The 20,424-nt window shown below is 38.5% G+C and overlaps 2 protein-coding genes across 3 annotated transcripts in view; both read left to right on the top strand.

Annotated features, from left to right (window-relative positions):
• LOC145489641 (eukaryotic translation initiation factor 3 subunit D-like) overlaps positions 1 to 20,424 on the top strand; it is a 333,976-nt gene that overhangs the window by 283,925 nt on the left and 29,627 nt on the right. The gene's annotated exons all lie outside the window — the stretch shown is intronic.
• Positions 20 to 20,424, top strand: part of LOC145489703 (gamma-glutamyl hydrolase-like) — a 29,928-nt gene continuing 9,523 nt past the window's right edge. The window contains exons 1-3 of one of the 2 annotated variants that reach the window (XM_081468743.1): positions 20 to 6,300; positions 6,543 to 6,636; positions 16,666 to 16,803. In XM_081468743.1, the coding sequence (XP_081324869.1) occupies positions 6,615 to 6,636; positions 16,666 to 16,803 (160 nt within the window). In that variant the 5' untranslated portion in view covers positions 20 to 6,300; positions 6,543 to 6,614. Of the gene's footprint in view, positions 6,301 to 6,542; positions 6,637 to 14,083; positions 14,561 to 16,665; positions 16,804 to 20,424 lie in introns of those variants that run through there. The other variant, XM_081468744.1, reaches the window with a different exon arrangement.

The raw sequence follows: 20,424 nt of genomic DNA, 5'->3' as shown, positions 1-20,424 counted from the left end.
TTTTTAATTGACTGTCTAGTAGTTTGTAATTGAATTAATGGATCATTTTTACTTTTAAAATAATTTTTAATTGACTGTCTAGTAGTTTGTAATTGAATTAATGGATCATTTTTAGTTCTCAAATCAATGTCATAAGTTTCAACAGCCTCTTTTAAAGCTTTGTTAACAGATGTAATTTTGGTTCTTGGTGCAGGAACAGGGTTTGATTTAATAGTTCTTTGTTTTGGAACTGGTTTGTAATTATCTTGAAATTCAGGAGGAGGGGAAATTATATTCTCTTCATACTCTTGAACCATTTGTTTAACACTTTTACGTGGTGCTGGCACTGGTTTTTTAGATTTAATGCGAGGTTTTGGGATTGGTTTTTGCTTTTCAATTAATAACTCAATAAGTTGAGATTTTGATAATTTCTTTAATTCTGATTTATTCATCATTACTATATTATAGTTATATATTTTTATACTATTTTTCTTATTCATACTTATTACTACCAATGCGTATGTGTCGATTTTTCTTTAAGTATGATTTGGAGGGGTAATTTTATATATGGTTTTTTAAGACTTGTGACTGAGGGTTGACGGATGATAATATCACTTCATGTTGAGCAAATGGTGAAGCAAATTTTGATTTTAAGATGAAAAAGGTAAAAACGTAGGTTAAAATGAAAAGCCATGATTTATGAATGGTGAGCCATTTTTTGATTTCTGGAGGGGTGTGAATTCGAAGGCTGTTTTTTTGAAAAAAAAATATTGAAAAATACATTTTCAAATGGCGGGCCATTTTTTGATTTCTAGAGGGGCGGAAGACATGAAATTTGCTCACGAGCGGACATGCTCTAAGTGCTTGAAAATGCATCTTTCGAGTTGGGGCCCGGCGAGGGTATTTTTTTGGATTCTAGAGGGTCTAAAAGGCCATTTTTTAGGTCTCATGTCATTAAACCGCTATTTCTCATACTACTAGCCCGCAATATTGTCACGTGATACTGGTCAGCGGATATCTTGTTTTGACAGGTGTCATTTGACCATAACATGGATGTCCGATATCAAAGAAGTACGCTATAAGGCAAAGATACATGTCTCTGTCAACCTATTAGCTGGAGTTTGGCCGCCATGTTGCGCGACGTCGTCGTCGCCGTCGTCGTGCGTACGCGCCCACGGGCAATACCGCTAGCCATGATAACCATGAGAAAATCAACTCATGTGTTTCCTAGTGTGCTCTAGGGCTAAATCTTTGTACCAGACTCTATACTATCAGAACACTGTACTTCTACCTCCTGGAGAGAAGAAATCGCAGTACTAATTAATATAAGTACATGAAACTCTCAGATAAAACGACTACTTCTAAACCCAAAGAGATTTTAAATGGAGAGTATCGTTTCTACAAAGAGCTTTACACCTCCACTGGTGCTTGTCCAGATGACAACCGTTTTGACGCCTTTTACAACAACCTAGTCTCCTCCGCAGCCGTTTTTTGAATGTCCCGCAACGCGTTGCGTGACAACCCAAAAAACGGCTGCGGAGGAGACTAACAACAACCCGGCTTTGCCTGAAATATCTGCGGATTAAAGGCAATCCTGTGAAGGCTTATTAACAAAAGATGAGTGCCTTACGTCTCTGAAGTAAATGGCAAAAGGTACTGAAATCTCCTGGCTCGGATGGTCTCTCGGTGGAGTTTTACTTAGCGTTCTGGGAAAGTTTGGGGCAAGAACTAGATGATAGTCTGAATCATGGTTTCGAATGCGGAGAATTAACTATTTCTCAAAGAAGAGGAATAATCACTCTTATTCTAAAGAAGAATAAAGATAAAACGCTACTGGACAACTGGAGACCGATCCCGCTTTTAAATACTGACTATAAAATTGCTACAAGAGCAATAGCCTCTAGAATGTTTAAAATACTACCGGACATCATTCACAGTGACCAAACGGGTTATGTTAAAAATTGGATTCAAACCTTTTACCACAAAGTTGTGTTACTAACAATGGCTTTGCAACACCTTTTTTTTCCTCTGGTGCGTGGAGGAAGACAGAAGTGCCCCATTTCCGGAATCCTTTTTGTTATAGGTGTGGAGTTCCAAGCAAGCGCTTTTAGAAGCGACACATCGATAAAAGGTCTATCGCTTAACTCTAAAGAATTTAAATTATCGCAGTATGCTGATGACACTACTTGCCTGGTTGAAGATACTTCATCGGCCAGCAATCTATTTAAAAAGCTGGATTTGTTTAGACTGTGTTCGGGGCTCGAGCTTAATAGGTCCAAAACAGAGGCATTATGGTTAGGTTCAGCTTGAAGCTTGATCTGCCTCCAGGTAATGAACCATTTAATTCCCATACTATAGTTAAATAAGACTTTAAATAATGAAAATAAATGGACCGTAGGTATGGTACGGTACGTTGTATGTGTCCTCAGAGAAAGAGGCATTAACAATTTGAAGTGACAACAACGACAACAACATCTTTAATTTAAGAACCGATACTCCCTTTGGTATTGGCTGGCCCAAAGATTATGTCAATGTACTTCGCATATGCTTTACAACAGACCAAATCAAGAATCAAGATTGCTTTCCTTGGAGAAATGTCTTAACGTCTGGTCTTCTAGGGACTTGACTCTGTATGGGAAAATCAACATAGTAAAATCTCTAGCACTCTCTAAATTGACCTTTGTCGCAGCCGTTCTTCCAATTCCCGAAGATTTTATAAAAAGTGTTAATAAACAAATCGTGATTTTATTTGGAACAACAAGATTCCAAAGATTGAAAAAAAACGATGATTGGTGAAAAAAGGAGGGGGATCAGGTATACCCGATTTTGACATAATTAACAAATCGCTTAAAGCAGCTAGGGTTAAAAGATTATCCACTCCTGAATGCGCTATATGGAAATCACCGCCACTTGAGTATCTAAGAGACGTCGGAGGAGAACTTATTTTCAACTGCAATTTCTCACTTAAAACTCTCCCGCATCTATCTGATTTACCATTATTTTACAAACACGTGCTCAATGCATGGCAGAGGATAGTGGCTAACACTCCCTTAAGCAAGAATGAGGTGGAAAATGGGGTTATTTGGAACAATAAATTTGTTACAATTGCAGGAAAGTCAGTATTCTATCGATCGTGGTATGAAGCCGGAGTTAAATACGTAAAAGATCTGTTAACTGAGCATAGAAATTTTATGACACTTCATGTTTTCCAGCATACCTTCGGCATTACAACAAATTTTTTCCAGTATTTAGGGCTTTTAAACGCTATTCCCGCGAGCTGGAAAAAGAAACTAAAGAATAGCTACGAGGAAAATAAAACTAACGACTGCCAAAATAAGATTACTGATTCACAAAATATTTCAAGTAAGCCGGCGGACGCTTAGACAAATACTGCGCTGACAAAAAAGATTTTTGAGAAGCCCACCTAAGTGGGAAAGCTTGAAAAGGCAGGTTTTTCTGCGGATGAAATTTCACATGTCCGTTTGTCAATTTAAGATTAACCACAACATTCTGTACACAAAAAGAAGACTCTTAAGAGATAAGATAGCGGAGAACGACAGATGTTACCCTTGCAGTGGCAGTCAAACACTGAACCATCTCTTTGTTGAATGTGATTTTAGTTAAGTATTTTGGATCGATTTTAAACATGCAAATCAAACTCAAACAGCGTGATATTTTATTTGCTTTTCATCCCGGAAAACAGTCTTTTTTAGGCATTAACTACTGTTTGCTTGTGGCCAGAAATTACGTCTATATTTCTGCAAAAAATGTAGACCCCTTCTGTTTTACTTCCTATCTCAAAGTTTTGAAAAACAAAAAAAGCCCGGGACAGACAAAAATAAGATTCGAGACCTTGTTACTCTTTAGAGCACTTTTGTGTTGTTCGATTCTTGTGAGCGTTTGTAAGACTGTAATTCGTAGATTTTTTCAGTTAGCTATTTTAACTAGTTGTAATTTTTTTTTGTAAGTTGTTACATTTTAATTTTCTGTAATTTTTTTTTCTTTTGAAATTGTGTTGTATGTTACCTTTTTCAGTGAATAAATAAAATAAAGGGTTATTTAAAAAAAAAAAATCAGGACACTGTAACTGTATGATTTAGACACTGAAGATAGTATAGTAAGGATAACAAAGTGTGTGCCGGGACGGAAAATCTCCAGGGGGACAGCTCGCGATCAGTTTGTATTAACAAATACTACAGTTGTAATGTGCGGAAGAAGGCGGTGTGCTCCGAGTGATTAGTTCTTAACATGTGTTCATAAATGTACAGAAACCGGTAACGGGAGAATTAACCGCTGTCGCTTGCTGTCATATTCTACCAGGCATATGATGAGACAGGAGAAGTGTTCCCTATTTGGGGTGAGTGTCTTGGACTTGAATTAATTGCCATGATAGTCAGTGGTAGGGACTTAAGTCTTGGCCAGTACGACCAGTCTTTTCTCAGCATTACAGATGCAAGGAACATAAGCTTGAAGCTTGATCTGCCTCCAGGTAATGAACCATTTAATTCCCATACTATAGTTAAATAAGACTTTAAATAATGAAAATAAATGGACCGTAGGTATGGTACGTAACGTTGTATGTGTCCTCAGAGAAAGAGGCATTAACAATTTGAAGTGACAACAACGACAACATCTTTAATTTAAACACATAAGCTACGATAACTTATGGGGCCGTGTAAAAAATGTTAATAGGATAATAAAACAAATGAAAAATGCAAAAAAGATATGAATAAAATCAATAAAGACTAAATCACCGTCAATTTGGGGACCCATTTGCGGTGACTCTTAACTAAAGTTCAAGTTTCTGAGGGCAGGAGACTTTTTTGCCCTTTAAGCATAATCTCGGGCGCTGACAGTGGATGGTTCTAAAAGATTCCAAACAATGGATCCTCTGTATGCTATGTAGTTTTTATGTATAATAAGTTTCAAAACGTTGTACGCTAACACAATGTTGATGACGGAGGTGGATTTCCTTTGGATTAAATGTTCCAAGCAGGATGGAGTATGTGATTATAAATGTTATAAATTAAGGTGGCTATTTTAACCTTATAAGTGTCGAATAAAGAGTCCCACTAAGTAATTTTCTTACATCTACAGAGGGCATGTCGCGCGGGAGGTTATATATAACTCTAGCAGCCCTACAATGTATGGGTTTCAAAGCGTTAAATTCGTTCTTATTTGTACAACACCACCAAATTGGTAGCGCATATGTAACCGAGGGTAAAATAACTTTAAAATATAGATCTAAAAGCGAATTTCTAGGTAAAAAGCGACTGCGTTGATCAGTTTTAGCTTGTTTAGCTTTTGACCACGCCTCTTTACCTTTTTCAGACTATGAGTCAACTAAATTGTTAGGGTCTGCCCCTAATCACATTATTAAGTATTTAAGAGAGGAAGACATCAGCTATAATAATCATTTCAGAGGAATCACACCAGAGGTAAGTTATTTGTACTTATTACTAATAGTATGACACAAACATCCACTGACGTTAGTCTGTAGTAGAAATCAGACTATCTAAGAATTGTGTGAGTCCGCAATGAATTGAGGTAGCAAATTGTCTCAGTATCTCTCATCAAATTCGGTAACTTTTGGTTACTTGACACTGAGGTCTGGGTAACTGACTCGTAAACTAAGAAGTAATGAGATAGCAGGGGCGTAGGCAGGATTTCTCAAAGGGGGGGGGGCACACTGTGTCAAAGTGAGGGTACTCACCAGATTGTCATGTCGTTTTCCCCACCTGTTGTAGGTTGTTTACTTAAAGGAAAAGGTCACTCCAAAAAGCTAACTTTTTTGTCTTCGCCTGTGGCAAATAAACATTCAGCTTTTTCACTCACCGAAGTTCCAGCCGCTAAAGTGCCTGCTATCCTGAAGAAATTCTTCTCGAAAGAGACGACTTCGGAGGCCGCCATTTTGAACTGTATTTGGCAGCCAGGCCGTGTTTATGTGACGTAATTCCGTACGACTCGAAATTGTCGGGAAGGAGAAAAACCTGCAACTGACTTTGCATTCCTCACAAGGTCAGCAAAATGTATTATTTTTTCCAAGCTATTATCCACTTCCCTATCTTCGCTGCTTTCATCTTCAGAGTGTGGAGCATGTTTGGTCACAAATACCACGGCTTCAGAGCAGCCATAGCCCAGAGTGGTAGCTGAAAGGCTTGTCGGAAGCCATTTGCACAAAATGTCTTGGACAGAATGACGTCACGAAAACGCGGCCTGGCTGCTGAGTACTGTTCAAAATGACGCAACGATGTCGAATTTTGGGCTTCTTTGGAGACGAATTTCATAAGGAAAACCTTCGCTTTAGAAGCTGAAACTTCGGTGCGTGACTAAAATTAGTGTGAGGTTTTTATTAGCGTTGACAAAAATATACGATTTCTGAAGTGACCTTCTGCTTTAAAAAAGTCTTACAAAAGGGAGGGTCACGGGCACCCCAGGGCCCTCCCCTGGTTACGCTCCTGGATAGGCAGGGAACATTGGCACGTCTACTTCTATGTCCATTGTCAACGTCGTTTGCATTATTTTTATGTACATTATGAGTGCTTTTCATTTTCTGCAAACAGACATTCCTAAAAGATGAAAAGTTAAGAGAGTTTTTCCAGATAGTTTCAACAAATAAGGACAGGAAAGGAAAAATGTTCATATCAACTATGGAAGGTAAACAATTACGTTACGGCAAGAGAGGATGAAAGAAAGGAATGTTGAACTCCATATACTCCTTATTCCCAGGGTAATCCCTCTCAAACAAGAGATTATCAAAGTAAGAGAGTGAATCTCCCATATCGGCGTTCTGCCCAAGGTGATCCCTCTTCAGTTAGTTTTAGACATGGTACCCAGTTCTTCCGAGGATGTTACTCAGGCGATGCGTGGACAGCCGAAGCGACTTTCTCGAAACTACCTCAGACGAAATGGCGGGAACGTCATTTTATACGTTTTGGTTTCGTTTCATACTAGAGATGTTTTCTGCACTCTCAGCCGCCTTTTTGTTCAGCCGGGCTTTCGTTTGTGTTTTGTTAATAATAATAAATAAATAAATAAATAAAAGACTTTATTTAACGAGGGAAACATAATTTACTGTTTGCCAGTTGTTTACAATTGCCTTTTATTCGGTTTTAGGAAGTTTAATTAAACAGACTTCAACGGTAACGGCAACGAGTACAATGGCTGTGTAAGCGTGCGTCAGATTCTTTGTTCATTTCTTTGTTCACAAAAGGCCACAAAACAACAACGTGAAATAGCCACATTCTGCATATTCGAGAGAACGTGAACTATACGACGGCCAATTTTTAAAATTTCTCTTTCGAATTTTAAAGCTGTCTTACATATTCTGTTTGGGATATTTCTGACAGTATACACAAACTGAATGAATCTAAATTCTAGCGAGATTCGTAGGTTTAATATTACGTCGCTTTTTAATCGACGTTGTCTTCGGCGTTGTTGCGTTGCTGCTTAAACTGCTTTTAGCTTGCTTTTTGCTACTTGCGTAACGAGCGTCTGCCGATCATCTGTTTGTTCGGTTGCCTAGCTTGTGTTTGGGCGCTTGTTTGCTTTGCACTCGTTTGTCTAAACATTTCTCTGCCGTTCATTCAGTTGTTATTGTTTGTGCAGGAGAGATCCTTCTCTCTTCTCTTAAACTCCTATTAAAGTTTCGAAATGTATTAAAACATACCGAGAACCGAAGCTCCTTTGCTCGTAATCAAAATATCAAAGAAGACATCTCCACAGCGTTGGAGGTTTTCCTTTCCTTTGAAATGATACGAAGCGAAACATAAACAGATCCTCCATGAAAATATCCACGCAACGCGCGAGTAATATCCGCCGAAGAACTGGGTACAATGTCTGAAAATAGCTTAAAAGGGATTACCTTGGATATAAGGCCTATATGGAGGATTCACTCTCTTACTTTAATAATCTCTTGCTTTCGAGTCATTTTTAAATCAATCCCGACTTTGATAATCTTGGTAGGTTCTAGAAATCACCAATCGTGTGACGCGGATTGAGCACACGTGCACCGTGGACCCCAAGAAGCTTTAAAGGCATTTTATCCTCCACAAAAACATCCATGCAACGCGCATGGTAACATTATCTTCAGAAGAATGGGTATCATGTGTAAAAATAATTCTGGAAGGAATAAGGGCTATACCTTTCATCCTCTCTTGATTACTGCAAGTATCAAATTAGAGCTTAACAAGAGTGGGTTCTGTTAGTAATGGTACGTCATGAACGTCAGCATCCAATTTTTCCTCTCAATGTTAATACTAGTAGTAATGGACGCTTATATGAGCCGTAACCAATCAGGAGCCGAGAAAGACAATAGGCTATTGTTTGGTGAACAATGGATTCTATTGTTCTCCAAATCCAGGATGGCCGCCACAAATCAGGAGCCGAATTAATAATTCAAGGTGGCGGCGCCCACGAAAGTCGGCCATGTTGGAAAACAGCCCACCAGCCTCGACGGAGGACTTGGGATCGGTCTCAGGGATTTCCATGGCGACACAAATCACGCCAGTGTCACGCAAAAATTGTCATGCAACTTCAAACTCGATACTTACAGTGTCCTGTGGTCCTAAACGACAGAGGTCCGTCTGACAAGTGGCCAGACTGAGAGGCTTGGGTCCGACTGCAGCTTAGATAGGGTGGTGCAAAGGATCCTGGGACGGTGACCTCATCGGGAACCAATCAGAATAAATTAAAGTACTTACAGTGGTTGGCTTCCCCAGTCCCCCTCTGTTAAGGAGTGTATTAAACCAAATATCACACAATGTCAAATGTCACGAACTTTAATATCAAAACTTTTGCGCTAACATTAAAAGATATGACGTCATTGCCATGTTGATCGAGTAAAAAGACCGGTTTCTATCGTCATCACACAATTTTTCAAATGAACTTTAATGTCCAAAACGTTTGCGCTAAAATTACAGAAAGCTGGTCATTGTGTCTCAAATAAGATAACACTATCAAAAGAAATGGAACCGAAATAATTTCATCCAGCGTGAATGCAATCTTTGACGGGTAACGAATAATAAGCGAAGACAAAAATTTATAGGCTAAAAGGTGAGAAGGAAAAAAAATACAATTGAAATACTTCAAGGGTTAGAGGAGGAGGAGGAAAAGGTGGAGAAGAAGGAGGAGGAGGAGTTGGAGGAGGAGGAAGAGGAGACGGAGGAGCTGGAGAACGAGGAGGAGGAGGAGGAGGTGGAGGAGGAGCATGAGGTGAGGAGGTGGAGGAGGAGGAGGAGGTGGAGGTGGTGGTGGTGGAGGAGGAGGAGGAGGAGGTGGGGGAGGAGCATGAGGTGAGGAGGTGGAGGAGGAGGAGGAGGAGGTGGGGGAGGAGCATGAGGTGAGGAGGAGGAGGAGGAGGAGGAGCATGAGGTGGAGGAGGTGGAGGAGGAGGAGGAGGAGGAGGAGGTGGTGGTGGTGGTGGAGGAGGAGGAGGTGAAGAAGGAGGAAGAGGTGGGACCAAGAATCTGAAAAACTGGAAACGAGTTTAGTTCCCAACACTTTGTGGAATACCGACGGTCAAGACTTTAAGAGTTAAAATTATGATCAATTCTTTCTTTTGAGTTATTATTCAATAAACGTTATAAAGACTCAGACTTCTTTTTTGCTTATAACAATTTAATGACATTACTGTGCGGTATAACCCATTATTCCCCCGTCTTCTCATTGATTGTTGACCACGTGATATCGCGTACCCCCTATACCCCATCCACTCATTGGTTGTTAACCACGTGACATTGTCTATTGTTTTGTGAATACCCGTTTATAAGTCAATCGGTCTTGATAGAATTCATTTTACTTGTGACAACGTTCAGCACACGTCTTCTTTTCTAAGCGTAATATTCTTTCCTGTCTTCGTGGCTATGGAGTTGAGCGATTGCTAGTTGTGTGACGCTTTGGAGGAAAGGACTATGTTTGATGTACGTGATTTATTTTGGCGCTATTGGAAACCCGCTTAGACAACTATAATTGTTGAATTAGGAGCGATTTGCAGTGTTTGTTTGAAATTCCTTTGATTTTATTCTCAAGGGTTAAGATACAGTCTATCATGATTTCAGCTTCTAAACATGTGCTTTTCGGTTTTAATTTATTCCATGTTTCGTCTCTGACTAATTATGTTAATTCTTCAATGGTCGCTCAAAATGCCTTTTGCTTGTTCAAGATTCCTTTGAATGATGCTTTTCTCAAGGGAACAGTCGAGATCAAGGAGTTTAGATTTTATTGCAAACTGCCATTAGCAATTCATTTGCACTTGAAGTATTTCAATTGTATTTTTTTTCTTCTCACCTTTTAACCTATAAATTTTTGTCTTCGCTTATTATTAAAGTTCATTTGAAAAATTGTGTGATGACGATAGAAACCGGTCTTTTTACTCGATCAAAATGGCAATGACATCATATCTTTTAATGTTAGCCAAAAAGTTTGATATTAAAGTTCGTGACATTTGACATTGTGTGATATTTGGTTTAATACACTCCTTGACAGAGGGGGACAGGGGAAGCCAACCACTGTAAGTACTTTAATTTGTTCTGATTGGTTCCCGATGAGGTCACCGTCCCAGGATCCTTTGCACCACCCTATCTAAGCTGCAGTCGGACCCAAGTCTCTCAGTCTGGCCGCTTACCAGACGGACCTCTGTCGTTTAGGGCCACAGGACACTGTCAGTATCGAGTTTGAAGTTGCATGACAATTTTTGCGTGACACTGGCGTGATTTGTGTCGCCATGGAAATCCGTGAGATTGATTCCAGTCCTCCGTCGAGGCTGGTGGGCTGTTTTCCAACATGGCCGACTTTCGTGGGCTCCGCCATCTTGAATTATTAATTCGGCTCCTGATTGGCTGAAATTTGTGGCGGCCATCCTGGATTTGGAGAACAACAGAATCCATTGTTCTCCAAACAATAGCCTATTGTCTTTCTCGGCTCCTGATTGGTTACGGCTCATATAAGCGTCCATTACTACTAATACTTTTAAGAAGTAAATAGAATAAAGTTTATAAACTAGAGATACCATTTCGATGGCAACACTAAGCAATGAAAAAATCTTATAGCAACCAATAATATGATTTCATATTTTGAGTTGGGATAAAAAGCAGAATAACGTACATTTGGTGCGAAAAGATGTACGGTAATGGGATTATGCAATATATTACATAATCCCATATAGCCGGCGACTATCTTGAGGGTTAGAGGACAGGATGTCACGTGACAGATCTTTGTGAACATGAGAAGTCTGAGAGGTAGACTGGATAGTATTTCACATGATTGTTTTCGAGTAACGGCGGCCATTGTTACATTTGCTGGATACCTACATCTCTTCTCATGGACAAATTTGCAATTTATTTATGTTCGAAATCCCCGCCTTTTTATCATACCTCCTGCCTGATAAAAAGTGCACCTTTAGTCAACTATAACAAAATAAAAAGGGTATTGCAGATTGTAATGTAGACAACAAAGATAACAATAATATTCTTTCTTGGAAATGGAAGTCGCAGTATTTTATTCCTATCTTGGCATTTGACTGTGTTAATTCACAAGCAATGTAGAAATATTCAAGAGGATTGTTGACAGGTACAATTCATATTTATTTCAAGTTTGATTCAAATTATTCAGTATCTCGTTTCTAGAAACAAAATAAAACTCTACATACATCAGCCACCATGCGTGTTTGACATGGCTTGTGTTTGACATGACTGGACAGTAATTCTCTCTCGCAAAAAGTAGGTATACACAGTCTTTTGGATGTTAACTTGTCAATATCCATCACTCAAATTTTAGAGTATATTTACTCGATCATGGATGCTGACTTCTATACCATCCGTGAATAAATGGTCACTCTGGTCGAACTGCACAGAATAGAGAAGAACTGTAGTGTGAGCAACAAAATTGAAAGATAAAACAATTGGAATTTTTTGCGGCTTGAAGTTAGCTTTAAAATACAAATTAAATCACGGGTTTCGAACTTCCGATATGAGCACCGCCGAATTTCAATGTGTAAATAAAAAACAATACAATACAGAAGCAATGAAGCCAAATCTTAACAAGAACTTAGGCTTGCCTTGGACTCTACAAAAAGCATGGAGAAAGCGAGTGGAAACCATCAAATTCTCTAGCCAAAAAAAAGCTATGAGCCTAATATCGACGTCTGCTAAACACGATCTCACTTTCTAACTTTGTCTTGTATCAATGCTTTGTCCTCGCCGGTCGCGCTGTTGTGACTGATACATGATCACAATCATAAATACCTTTCTCAGCTTTCATCTACATATCTGCTAAAGCGAAACACATGAAACAAACGTAGGCACGCTAAGCGTGCAAGAGTTATTTTTTTGTGAATTAACCCATTGACTCCCGGACCTTTTAGCCAGAAATGCAGGTTTTGGACATTTTGGACATTTTCAGCCTGGATATGGGGCCAAATAATAAGCTGCAAGCTACTCGAAAAGGCATTTGCAACATGTCAGCATGCCTTTCTTTCCACTAGCATCGCGTTTCAGTACGACATTTTTGCTCGAGCATGCGTAGAAATCAAAATTACGAGAAAGTCACCTACGTCTTTAAGCTTTTCGGTTTTCTTGATTTTTTTGCGCCTTAAAACCGCAAAACTGCATGCCTTAAGTATAAATGCAGAAGATATCCACATGCAATCAGCTTATTCTACAACTTTTCCAAGTTTTATAATGTAATTTCTATGATATTCTGACATTGTGCGAGATTTGAAAGAAATCCCCATGTTTCTCTATGAAAATCGCTACCTAACTTGAAAAAAAAAACATTTTCCCTACTACCTTTATTACAAATTAAACGAAATTTAGAGATCAAACTCCTTTAGGGATTGGTTTTTAACTGATGTGATTTTTGTTCTGGGGAAATTAGTCTGTCGTCTATAAGAGAGCGCTTAAAATTGCAGTATTCGCAAAATCAAACGAGATTGCCAGACCGACCGTGACAGACAGATCTATGCTCAATGAAAATGTCAATGAGAATATAGTGATCATTCTTGTTGTTGTTGTTGTTGTCGTTGTTGTTGAGTCGTGCTATTGACATGTATCACTATTTTATTGTTTCACTATTCTTGTTTTGTCAAAGCTTCCTTTAACTTGTATACTATGTTTACGTGCTCAGTACATATATGTTATTTGCCGGTTGGGAGGTCCGTGTTGTGAAAAACGGCGACCGAGGTCTTTAAAATCCTGCCCGAGGCAGGCCTCGTGCAGCATTTTCAAGCCTAAGGTTAACATATTTATTTTTTCCTGTGGTAAAATGGCTTACAAGTGAGTATGTTTGCGCCACTGTGTCTCTGAATCGGTTTACGTGCCGTCTACAAAGGATTCGTAAAAATCTTCGCAACGACTAACTAGATATCAGACACAAAAGTATGTATTAAAGAACAGATACCTTTTTTTCAAATTAATATTTAAGGCGATTAGTTCACCATTTAAGTTCTACATATTTGTTTTTCCGGGTTGATATTTTATGCAAAGTTTAAAGTTGTACTACGAAAACACTTTCTGTCAGTTGCTGCGAATCACTTGAAATTAAACTTTTATACCATAAATTTAATAGCAGAAAGCGAGGAAACTCATTGAGGGTCTTCCACAGAAATTCTCTCAAATACACCAATGATCGAAGAGGTAAACTAGACAATAATTGACCAATTTTTTACTTAAAATTGTAGGTCGACAGAAACACATTACGCGCCATTACAGAACCGAGCTACAAACAACCAAACAACTCTCTCAAATAAAACACTCGTTTGAATTTACTTAGAGTGACTTTCCTTGCCATTTTAAAGTGAATGTAGATAAATTTGTGTAGATTAATCGTCGACGGAAGTGTAAAAAGGGCAAAGGATGACGATTACGGCCATTTTCACCCGCTGTGAAAGCGATACCGTGACCGTGGTCAGAGATATAGGTCAGATAACAGGATTCGTTAACGCGCATGCCATCTTGGAAAAAATGTACTGTAATGTACTTGCAATTATCGTTTTTTACGATAAACTAATTATTTCATATCAATCAATAGAGAAACACGCCTGGGCTGAAATATTGTTGTTTAATAAAACAAATCAAACCCCAAAATAACCCAAACGGGTAGAAAATTTGTGAAAAAAATGAATAATAAATGATTAAATTAAACTACCGCTTCTTGTCCAATTACCAAAGCAAGTATCAAAAATCTCATTATCTTTCCCATTTTTCATTTCATTGTTCATTTACTGCCAATATCATTGATTTTGCTTGCCTTGCATTTACTCTCTGTGCTGACGGCTTCTTTGTCTTCGGCTTAGACCATCCATTGCGAGAGTTTGACCGCTCCATCGATATGAGGTTGTGTATATATAACTTTGATGAAATCTTAATTGATCTTCAGTTAGGCATTTACGATCCTACTATGTAGGATCTGAGGTCTCAATTCCAGGTGTAGTCTTCGAAGTTTTTTTCTTTGTTATATATCCTTTGAATGATCTTAGAAATAAAGACCTGTGTTCAGCGTGGAATCGCCATACCATCAGGACAGAACGGTGTTTTGTCAGATCAACAAAGTTAAGTCCTATTCGGCGGGATTCCTGATTGATTGGGTAATACCCCAAGTTATTATGATTTCTTTCTTTCTTTCTTTTTTTTCTTCCCTTTTCAAGGAGTTTGGTAATACTTTCGCATGACTTGTCGGTTCGCGCTAGGAACGTACTTGAGCCTGCTGTTTTAACTACCCAGCGCTCCCATACAAACCGATTTAATCAACATTTTCTCCATGACATATATAACTGTCAGTGTAGCACAGTGGAGTGGGTATCTTTCTTACAACGGGGGGCTATGGGTTCAAATCTTAGTAAGACCGGGACTTTTTTTTGCTTATTTGTTTTCTTTTTTTTATTTACTTTTTTTCTTTTCTTAAACATTTACTGAAAGCTGGTAGAGGGATAGCAAACACTATTCTGAATTCGAGTAGCCAATCAGAATGCGTGAAAAACACTATCTACCGGTCTGGTATATACTAAGACCCCGTTTACACGGGTCCGGACAAATTTTTGCACAGACTGGATCGCCTGTTTACATGGATCCGTGCAAATTCTGTTACGGATTGCAGTGGTGTTTACACGGATCCGTGCAAATTTTAGACCATTCGCGGTCAAATTTTAGACCAGTCGTATTTGAATGGCTTTTTTGCGTCTCTGTTGTGATTGGTTATCGCTATTTTTTAAGCCAATCATGTTGCAGCTGATGCATTACGCGGCAAATCAAACATGGCGGCAAACAAAAACTTATCGTGGTCTGATGAAGAAATTAATTTGTTGCTACATGTAGTTATAGACTACAAAGCAGGAAAAGCAGGGGAAAGAGTTGATTGGGAAACTGTAAGGAGCAAGAACGAAGACGTAACCAAAATGTTTTTGGAAAAGTACCCTGATAACGACAAGGAGAAATTCCCCCGACGTACCGAAGCGTCAGGAAGCTTCAACAAAGACCGAATCCAAAACAAACTAAAAAGGATCAAGTTAAACTAAATTTAACAAAATGTATTAAAATGTTTCATTTTTGCTAAGCAACCAGGCAAAACATAACTAGATTCCAGGCCTTAACCGCGCTATCTGAGCAAAAAGTTGCACGGTTCAGGTGTTTACAAGAGTCTGTACGAAATATGGAACCGTGCCGGTCAAAAAGTTGACCTGCTTTTTTCAGGTCCCAAACTTGCACACTTAGGCCCCGTTTACACGGGTCCGGACAAATTTTTGTACGGACGAATTTTGTTCCTAGACTGTCTGTTTACATCGAACCGTGCAAATTCTGTTTCAGATTGCAGTGGTGTTTACAAGGATCCGTGCAAGTTTTACATTAGTCGCGGCATTTGAATGGCTTTTTACGTCTCTGTTGTGATTGGTTATCGCTAATGTTTTAAGCCAATCATGTTGCAGCTGATGCAGTACGCCCAAATCAAACATGGCGGCAGACAAAAACTTTACGTGGTCTGATGAAGAAATTAATTTGTTGCTACATGTAGTTATAGACTTTTTCCTCGTTTGGTTGTTTCGTAAGCTTTACATGCTCACCAAGAAATTCAAACGTGTAAGTTGCCTCGATCGATGAAGATCGGAAACAATAGCCATTTGCAGCAACGTGTACCGCAAAAGCCCAGCTAATCCGGCTAAAATAACGATGCCTGTTGCTGCCGCTCGTCTCCTCATATCTGTAACCTGCTTTTGTTTGTTTCTTTTGTCTTCAATTTAACAAAATGTAACAAACCAGGGACAAAATGTAACAAAATGTTTCATTTTTGCTAAGCAACCAGGCAAAAGGTAATTAGATTCCACGCCTTAACCGCGCTATCTGAGCAAAGAGTTGCACGGTTCCGGTGTTTACATGAGTCCGTACGAAACGTAGAATCGTGCTGGTCAAAAAGTTGACCTGCTTTTTTCAGGTCCCAAACTTGCACACCTAGCCGTTCAAAAATTCGTACAGTTTCGCCGGTCCCGTGTAAACGCATGGTGGAACCGTGCAAGTTTTTGTCCTTGCAAAAATTTTGTCCGGACCCGTGTAAAAGGGGCCTAAATTGAATATTTAAATTATGTTGTTGGTCCGACACATTTGTTTTAAGAAACAATGGTGTAAATTTGTGGAAAGTAAATACATTTTGAGAAAGAAAATCCATGTTGTGTTAAGTTTTAACATTGTTGATCTTCCACAGCAAGAAAATATCCTATTTACATGTTCCAGTGGCATCCAGCGAAACCTCAGTTTGAGTGGTCGGCGGTGAAAGACATCAAGCACACTCAGCATGCCATTCTTGCTGGACAGTACTTTGCAGACTTTTTCGTCAACCAAGGTAAAATCGAACACTTGCAATTTGTTGAAAATGTTTAGCGTTTTTATCGCCTCTACACAGTTTTTATAAAACGAGGGTGCTTTCTCGATGAAAATATTCATCGTTGTGATTGACTCTTTTATAAGAAACCTTTTAACGAATGATGCACGCTTAACATGTTTGTAACATTGTCAATCACTTGTTAGAGTAGGAATTCTCAACAGTCTCAACTATGGTGAAACCTGGCCTGAATGGGACTGTTGATAAATTGCAAAAAGCATATCGAGGCCAGGTCGGATGAATAATTGAACAAACAAGATGGAAATCAATTAAATTAAATACTTTATGAAATAATTAAACGATACGTACAGCTCGAATGTTAGACCACTCGATCTAATATCTGGTGGATAGTATCCTTGTAATGACCGGCATTAAAACTACGAATTTGTCTTCGGTTTGAATTACTACTAGCCAAGAAAATGCGTGGCAATTATGTGCAACGTGCCCACACATTCTTTGTATACGTAATAACGTCCAAGTAAGACTGTTTTTCAGTAGTCAGGATAGGCAGCGATCGACATAAAACAATTTTAAAAATAATATTAGTCAAAGAGACCTTACTGTTTTAATTGAGGGCACGTACGTGCACAACGTGTATTATATGCACTACTTGATAAATTTATATACATATAGTCACAAATACCCTTATCGTGATTGTAAATAGATTAACAAGTTCCGTTCCATCGTTTTACGGTCTTATCTTAGAACAATTTTGACATATGTGTACCAATTTATATCTCTTGTTCATTTATTTATTTATTTATTTATTTATTTATTTTCTTCGTTTTATTTGATTGTCCACAATTAGTGCACTGGACAAAACTGTTCTGGATCGACGTTTTACAACAAAAAATTAAACCGAGCGAAGCGATTCAAATAATTTTGTGATTGTCTTAAGGGCAGCTTCGCCTAAATATCAACTAGACTTCGAAATAGCGAAAAAATCGAATTTCTTCAAACTCGCCCAGAATGAAGCCCTACAGGCACTAGTTACAAAAATATCGTTTTAAGTTCGATAAATCAAAAATTACTTTTTTCCGCAATTTTTTCGTTTCGATGCCCCAAATCGGCCAAAATCCATCGAAAATGAGCGGCATATTCAGAGGCTCGTAAACTCAAAAGCAAAAATCTTCATTACAAACTGATTGCGCGTCGTATTTGTACTTCCTTTTTGGTCTATTTAGAACTAAATAGATCGGGATTTGATTAGAACTCAAATATTTGATGAATTTTTTAAGTTAACGACCCAAGACAACTTTACAAGAGGTCTACATTTAGCCTATTTTCAAATGCTAAAAAGGCGTTCTGGTACACGGCTTTTCCCGAAATGACTGGTTTGGTCTGAAAGAGCATTGTTTCTTCTTTAAATTAGTGAAATAAAATTTTTGGGTAAATAAAATCGCGAGCGCTGAGATAGCAAACTAAATGCAGCACTTCTTCCTGAAAACGTGACCTTTGACCCGAGCGTAACGAAACCAATTAATGCAAGAAAACCCGGAAGAAAAGCAAACGCTTCGTTATTTTGAAACAATTTCTAGTGATATCTCTCCGAAACCATGATTGCAAGAAACTATTTCCAGATATGAAATCTTGCAGAGTCAAAGAAGGAGCTAAAGGGCGCATTTTGACACAATAACTTTGTTTGCTGAGAATTGAAGTCAATGACCGTTAACGAATTCCAGTTCAATTACCATTATTTATTAAATCCATTTTGAAATCACTGGCTATCCTTGCAATCTGATTGGCTCTCAATGGTGCGATTTATTCACGAATCGCACTATTTTTTGCTCTAAATCGCATCTTTTTCTCAGCCATTGAGAATGGGACAGTAAAACAAAACAACAAATATTTAAGTTAATAATAATAATAATAATAGTAATAATAATAAACGAATCTTTAGACAGGATTAACCCATCAGTACTATAAAGTACTGTTATCAAAGGGGTCCTGTAAGATTTAAAAATTTAGCTCTAAATAGACAAGAAAGGAAGTACAAATACTACGAGCAATCAGTTTGTAATGAAGATTTTTACTTTTGAGTTTACGAGTCTGAATATGCCGCTCATTTTCGATGGATTTTGGCCGATTTGGGGCATCGAAACGAAAAAATTGCGGAAAAAAATAATTTTTGATTTATCGAACTTAAAACGATATTTTTGTAACTAGCGCCCGTAGGGCTTCATTCTGGGCGAGTTTGAAGAAATTCGATTTTTCGCTATTTCCAAGTCTAGTTGATATTTAGGCGAAGCTGCTCTTAAACCTTATTAAATTTCACGCATCGAGCGTCTTTTCGTACAGATCACGTAAGGAAGACTTCCTTACAATGTATCCAAATTTGCAGACTGAATCACAAAAGTACGAAAAAATTGCACGATTTCTCATAAAAATAGTCATATTTTTTGTCGACATCGTAGTGCTAAACCAGTGTTGTTTTGCGAAGAATATTGTTACGTGTTTGTGAATTTTTTGTCATGAATTCGACGAGAAAGCATGAGGAAGGTGCAATAATCCATCTAAACAACACTACGTCATCGGTTTCGAGAATCAAAGATTCAAGTTGTGATGCTACTACCGAAAGGCCACAAGGCAAACAAAACAAAGTTATTTCAAACTCTTACTAGACATGTGCGAAAATGGCAAGCTCTTGGTGGATTAGCCCAGAAACAGGTCCAGCAACTTTCCGAGAAGCACAAATAGCAGTGTCTGATCTGAAGTTCATGGCCGACAACGCTAATTAACAGAGCTGCATATTGTGCAACTGTGGCTTGTACGAAGCGGGAGCTACATGCAGGCTGCCATCTTTAAAACACGTGGAAGACCGATCTAAATGCACTGAACAAAAGAAGATCAATGTCTGCAGACATTACTGTATTTCAGTGGCCAAATAAGTTGTAAGTCTGCCTCGTGCTTTTCTTGTCAAATTCTTGACAAGAAATTTAAAGAAATTTATGACTGATGTTCTTTGCAAAACAACAAAAAATGTGGCTTTTTTCTCCAAGAATCCACGTGATTGAGCACACTTTTGTGATTCAGTTACCAAACTTGGGTGCGCTGTAATGCAAGTCTTACTTGTGTCATCTATATCAAAATAATTTATGTGTGGAATTTAATAAAGTTTAAGAAAATTACAAAATTATTTGCAAGACTTTCTTGTTTTAGCTTTTTGTGTTAAGACAGCGACTCGAACACAGCATCGTCATAACGGTTGGGTTTTCACTGCCTATAAGTATATCCAACATACGCAGACGTAGTAAGATGTGGATTATTACTCCCTTTCGCTACGAAAGCTTCCTGTGCCGATGCGTATGTTGCTAAAATGCTTATGCGTTTGCGCTAGTGAAAACCAGCCTTAAGATAAACGGCACGCAATGCATTCAGAAGTGATGACGCTTATTCTTGTCGTGGCTATCCTAGACACTGCAGAACAAACTACAAGGTATAAGCTAGATAAATAAAAGTACCTAAATTTAGTACAAAACGTGTGTGGAGTAAGAAGAATTTAGTCGGGTGGCTTAATGACTTGATCGTGACAAGGGTGATAAAAGCATGAAATTTGGCAAACACTTTGCTTTTACCCCGGCC

Source organism: Orbicella franksi, chromosome 6 (genome assembly GCF_964199315.1).
Source record: "Orbicella franksi chromosome 6, jaOrbFran1.1, whole genome shotgun sequence".
NCBI classification, from domain to species: Eukaryota; Metazoa; Cnidaria; class Anthozoa; order Scleractinia; family Merulinidae; genus Orbicella; species Orbicella franksi.
Note: the sequence above shows the minus strand (reverse complement) of the source record. Positions and strands in the feature narration are given on the sequence as shown.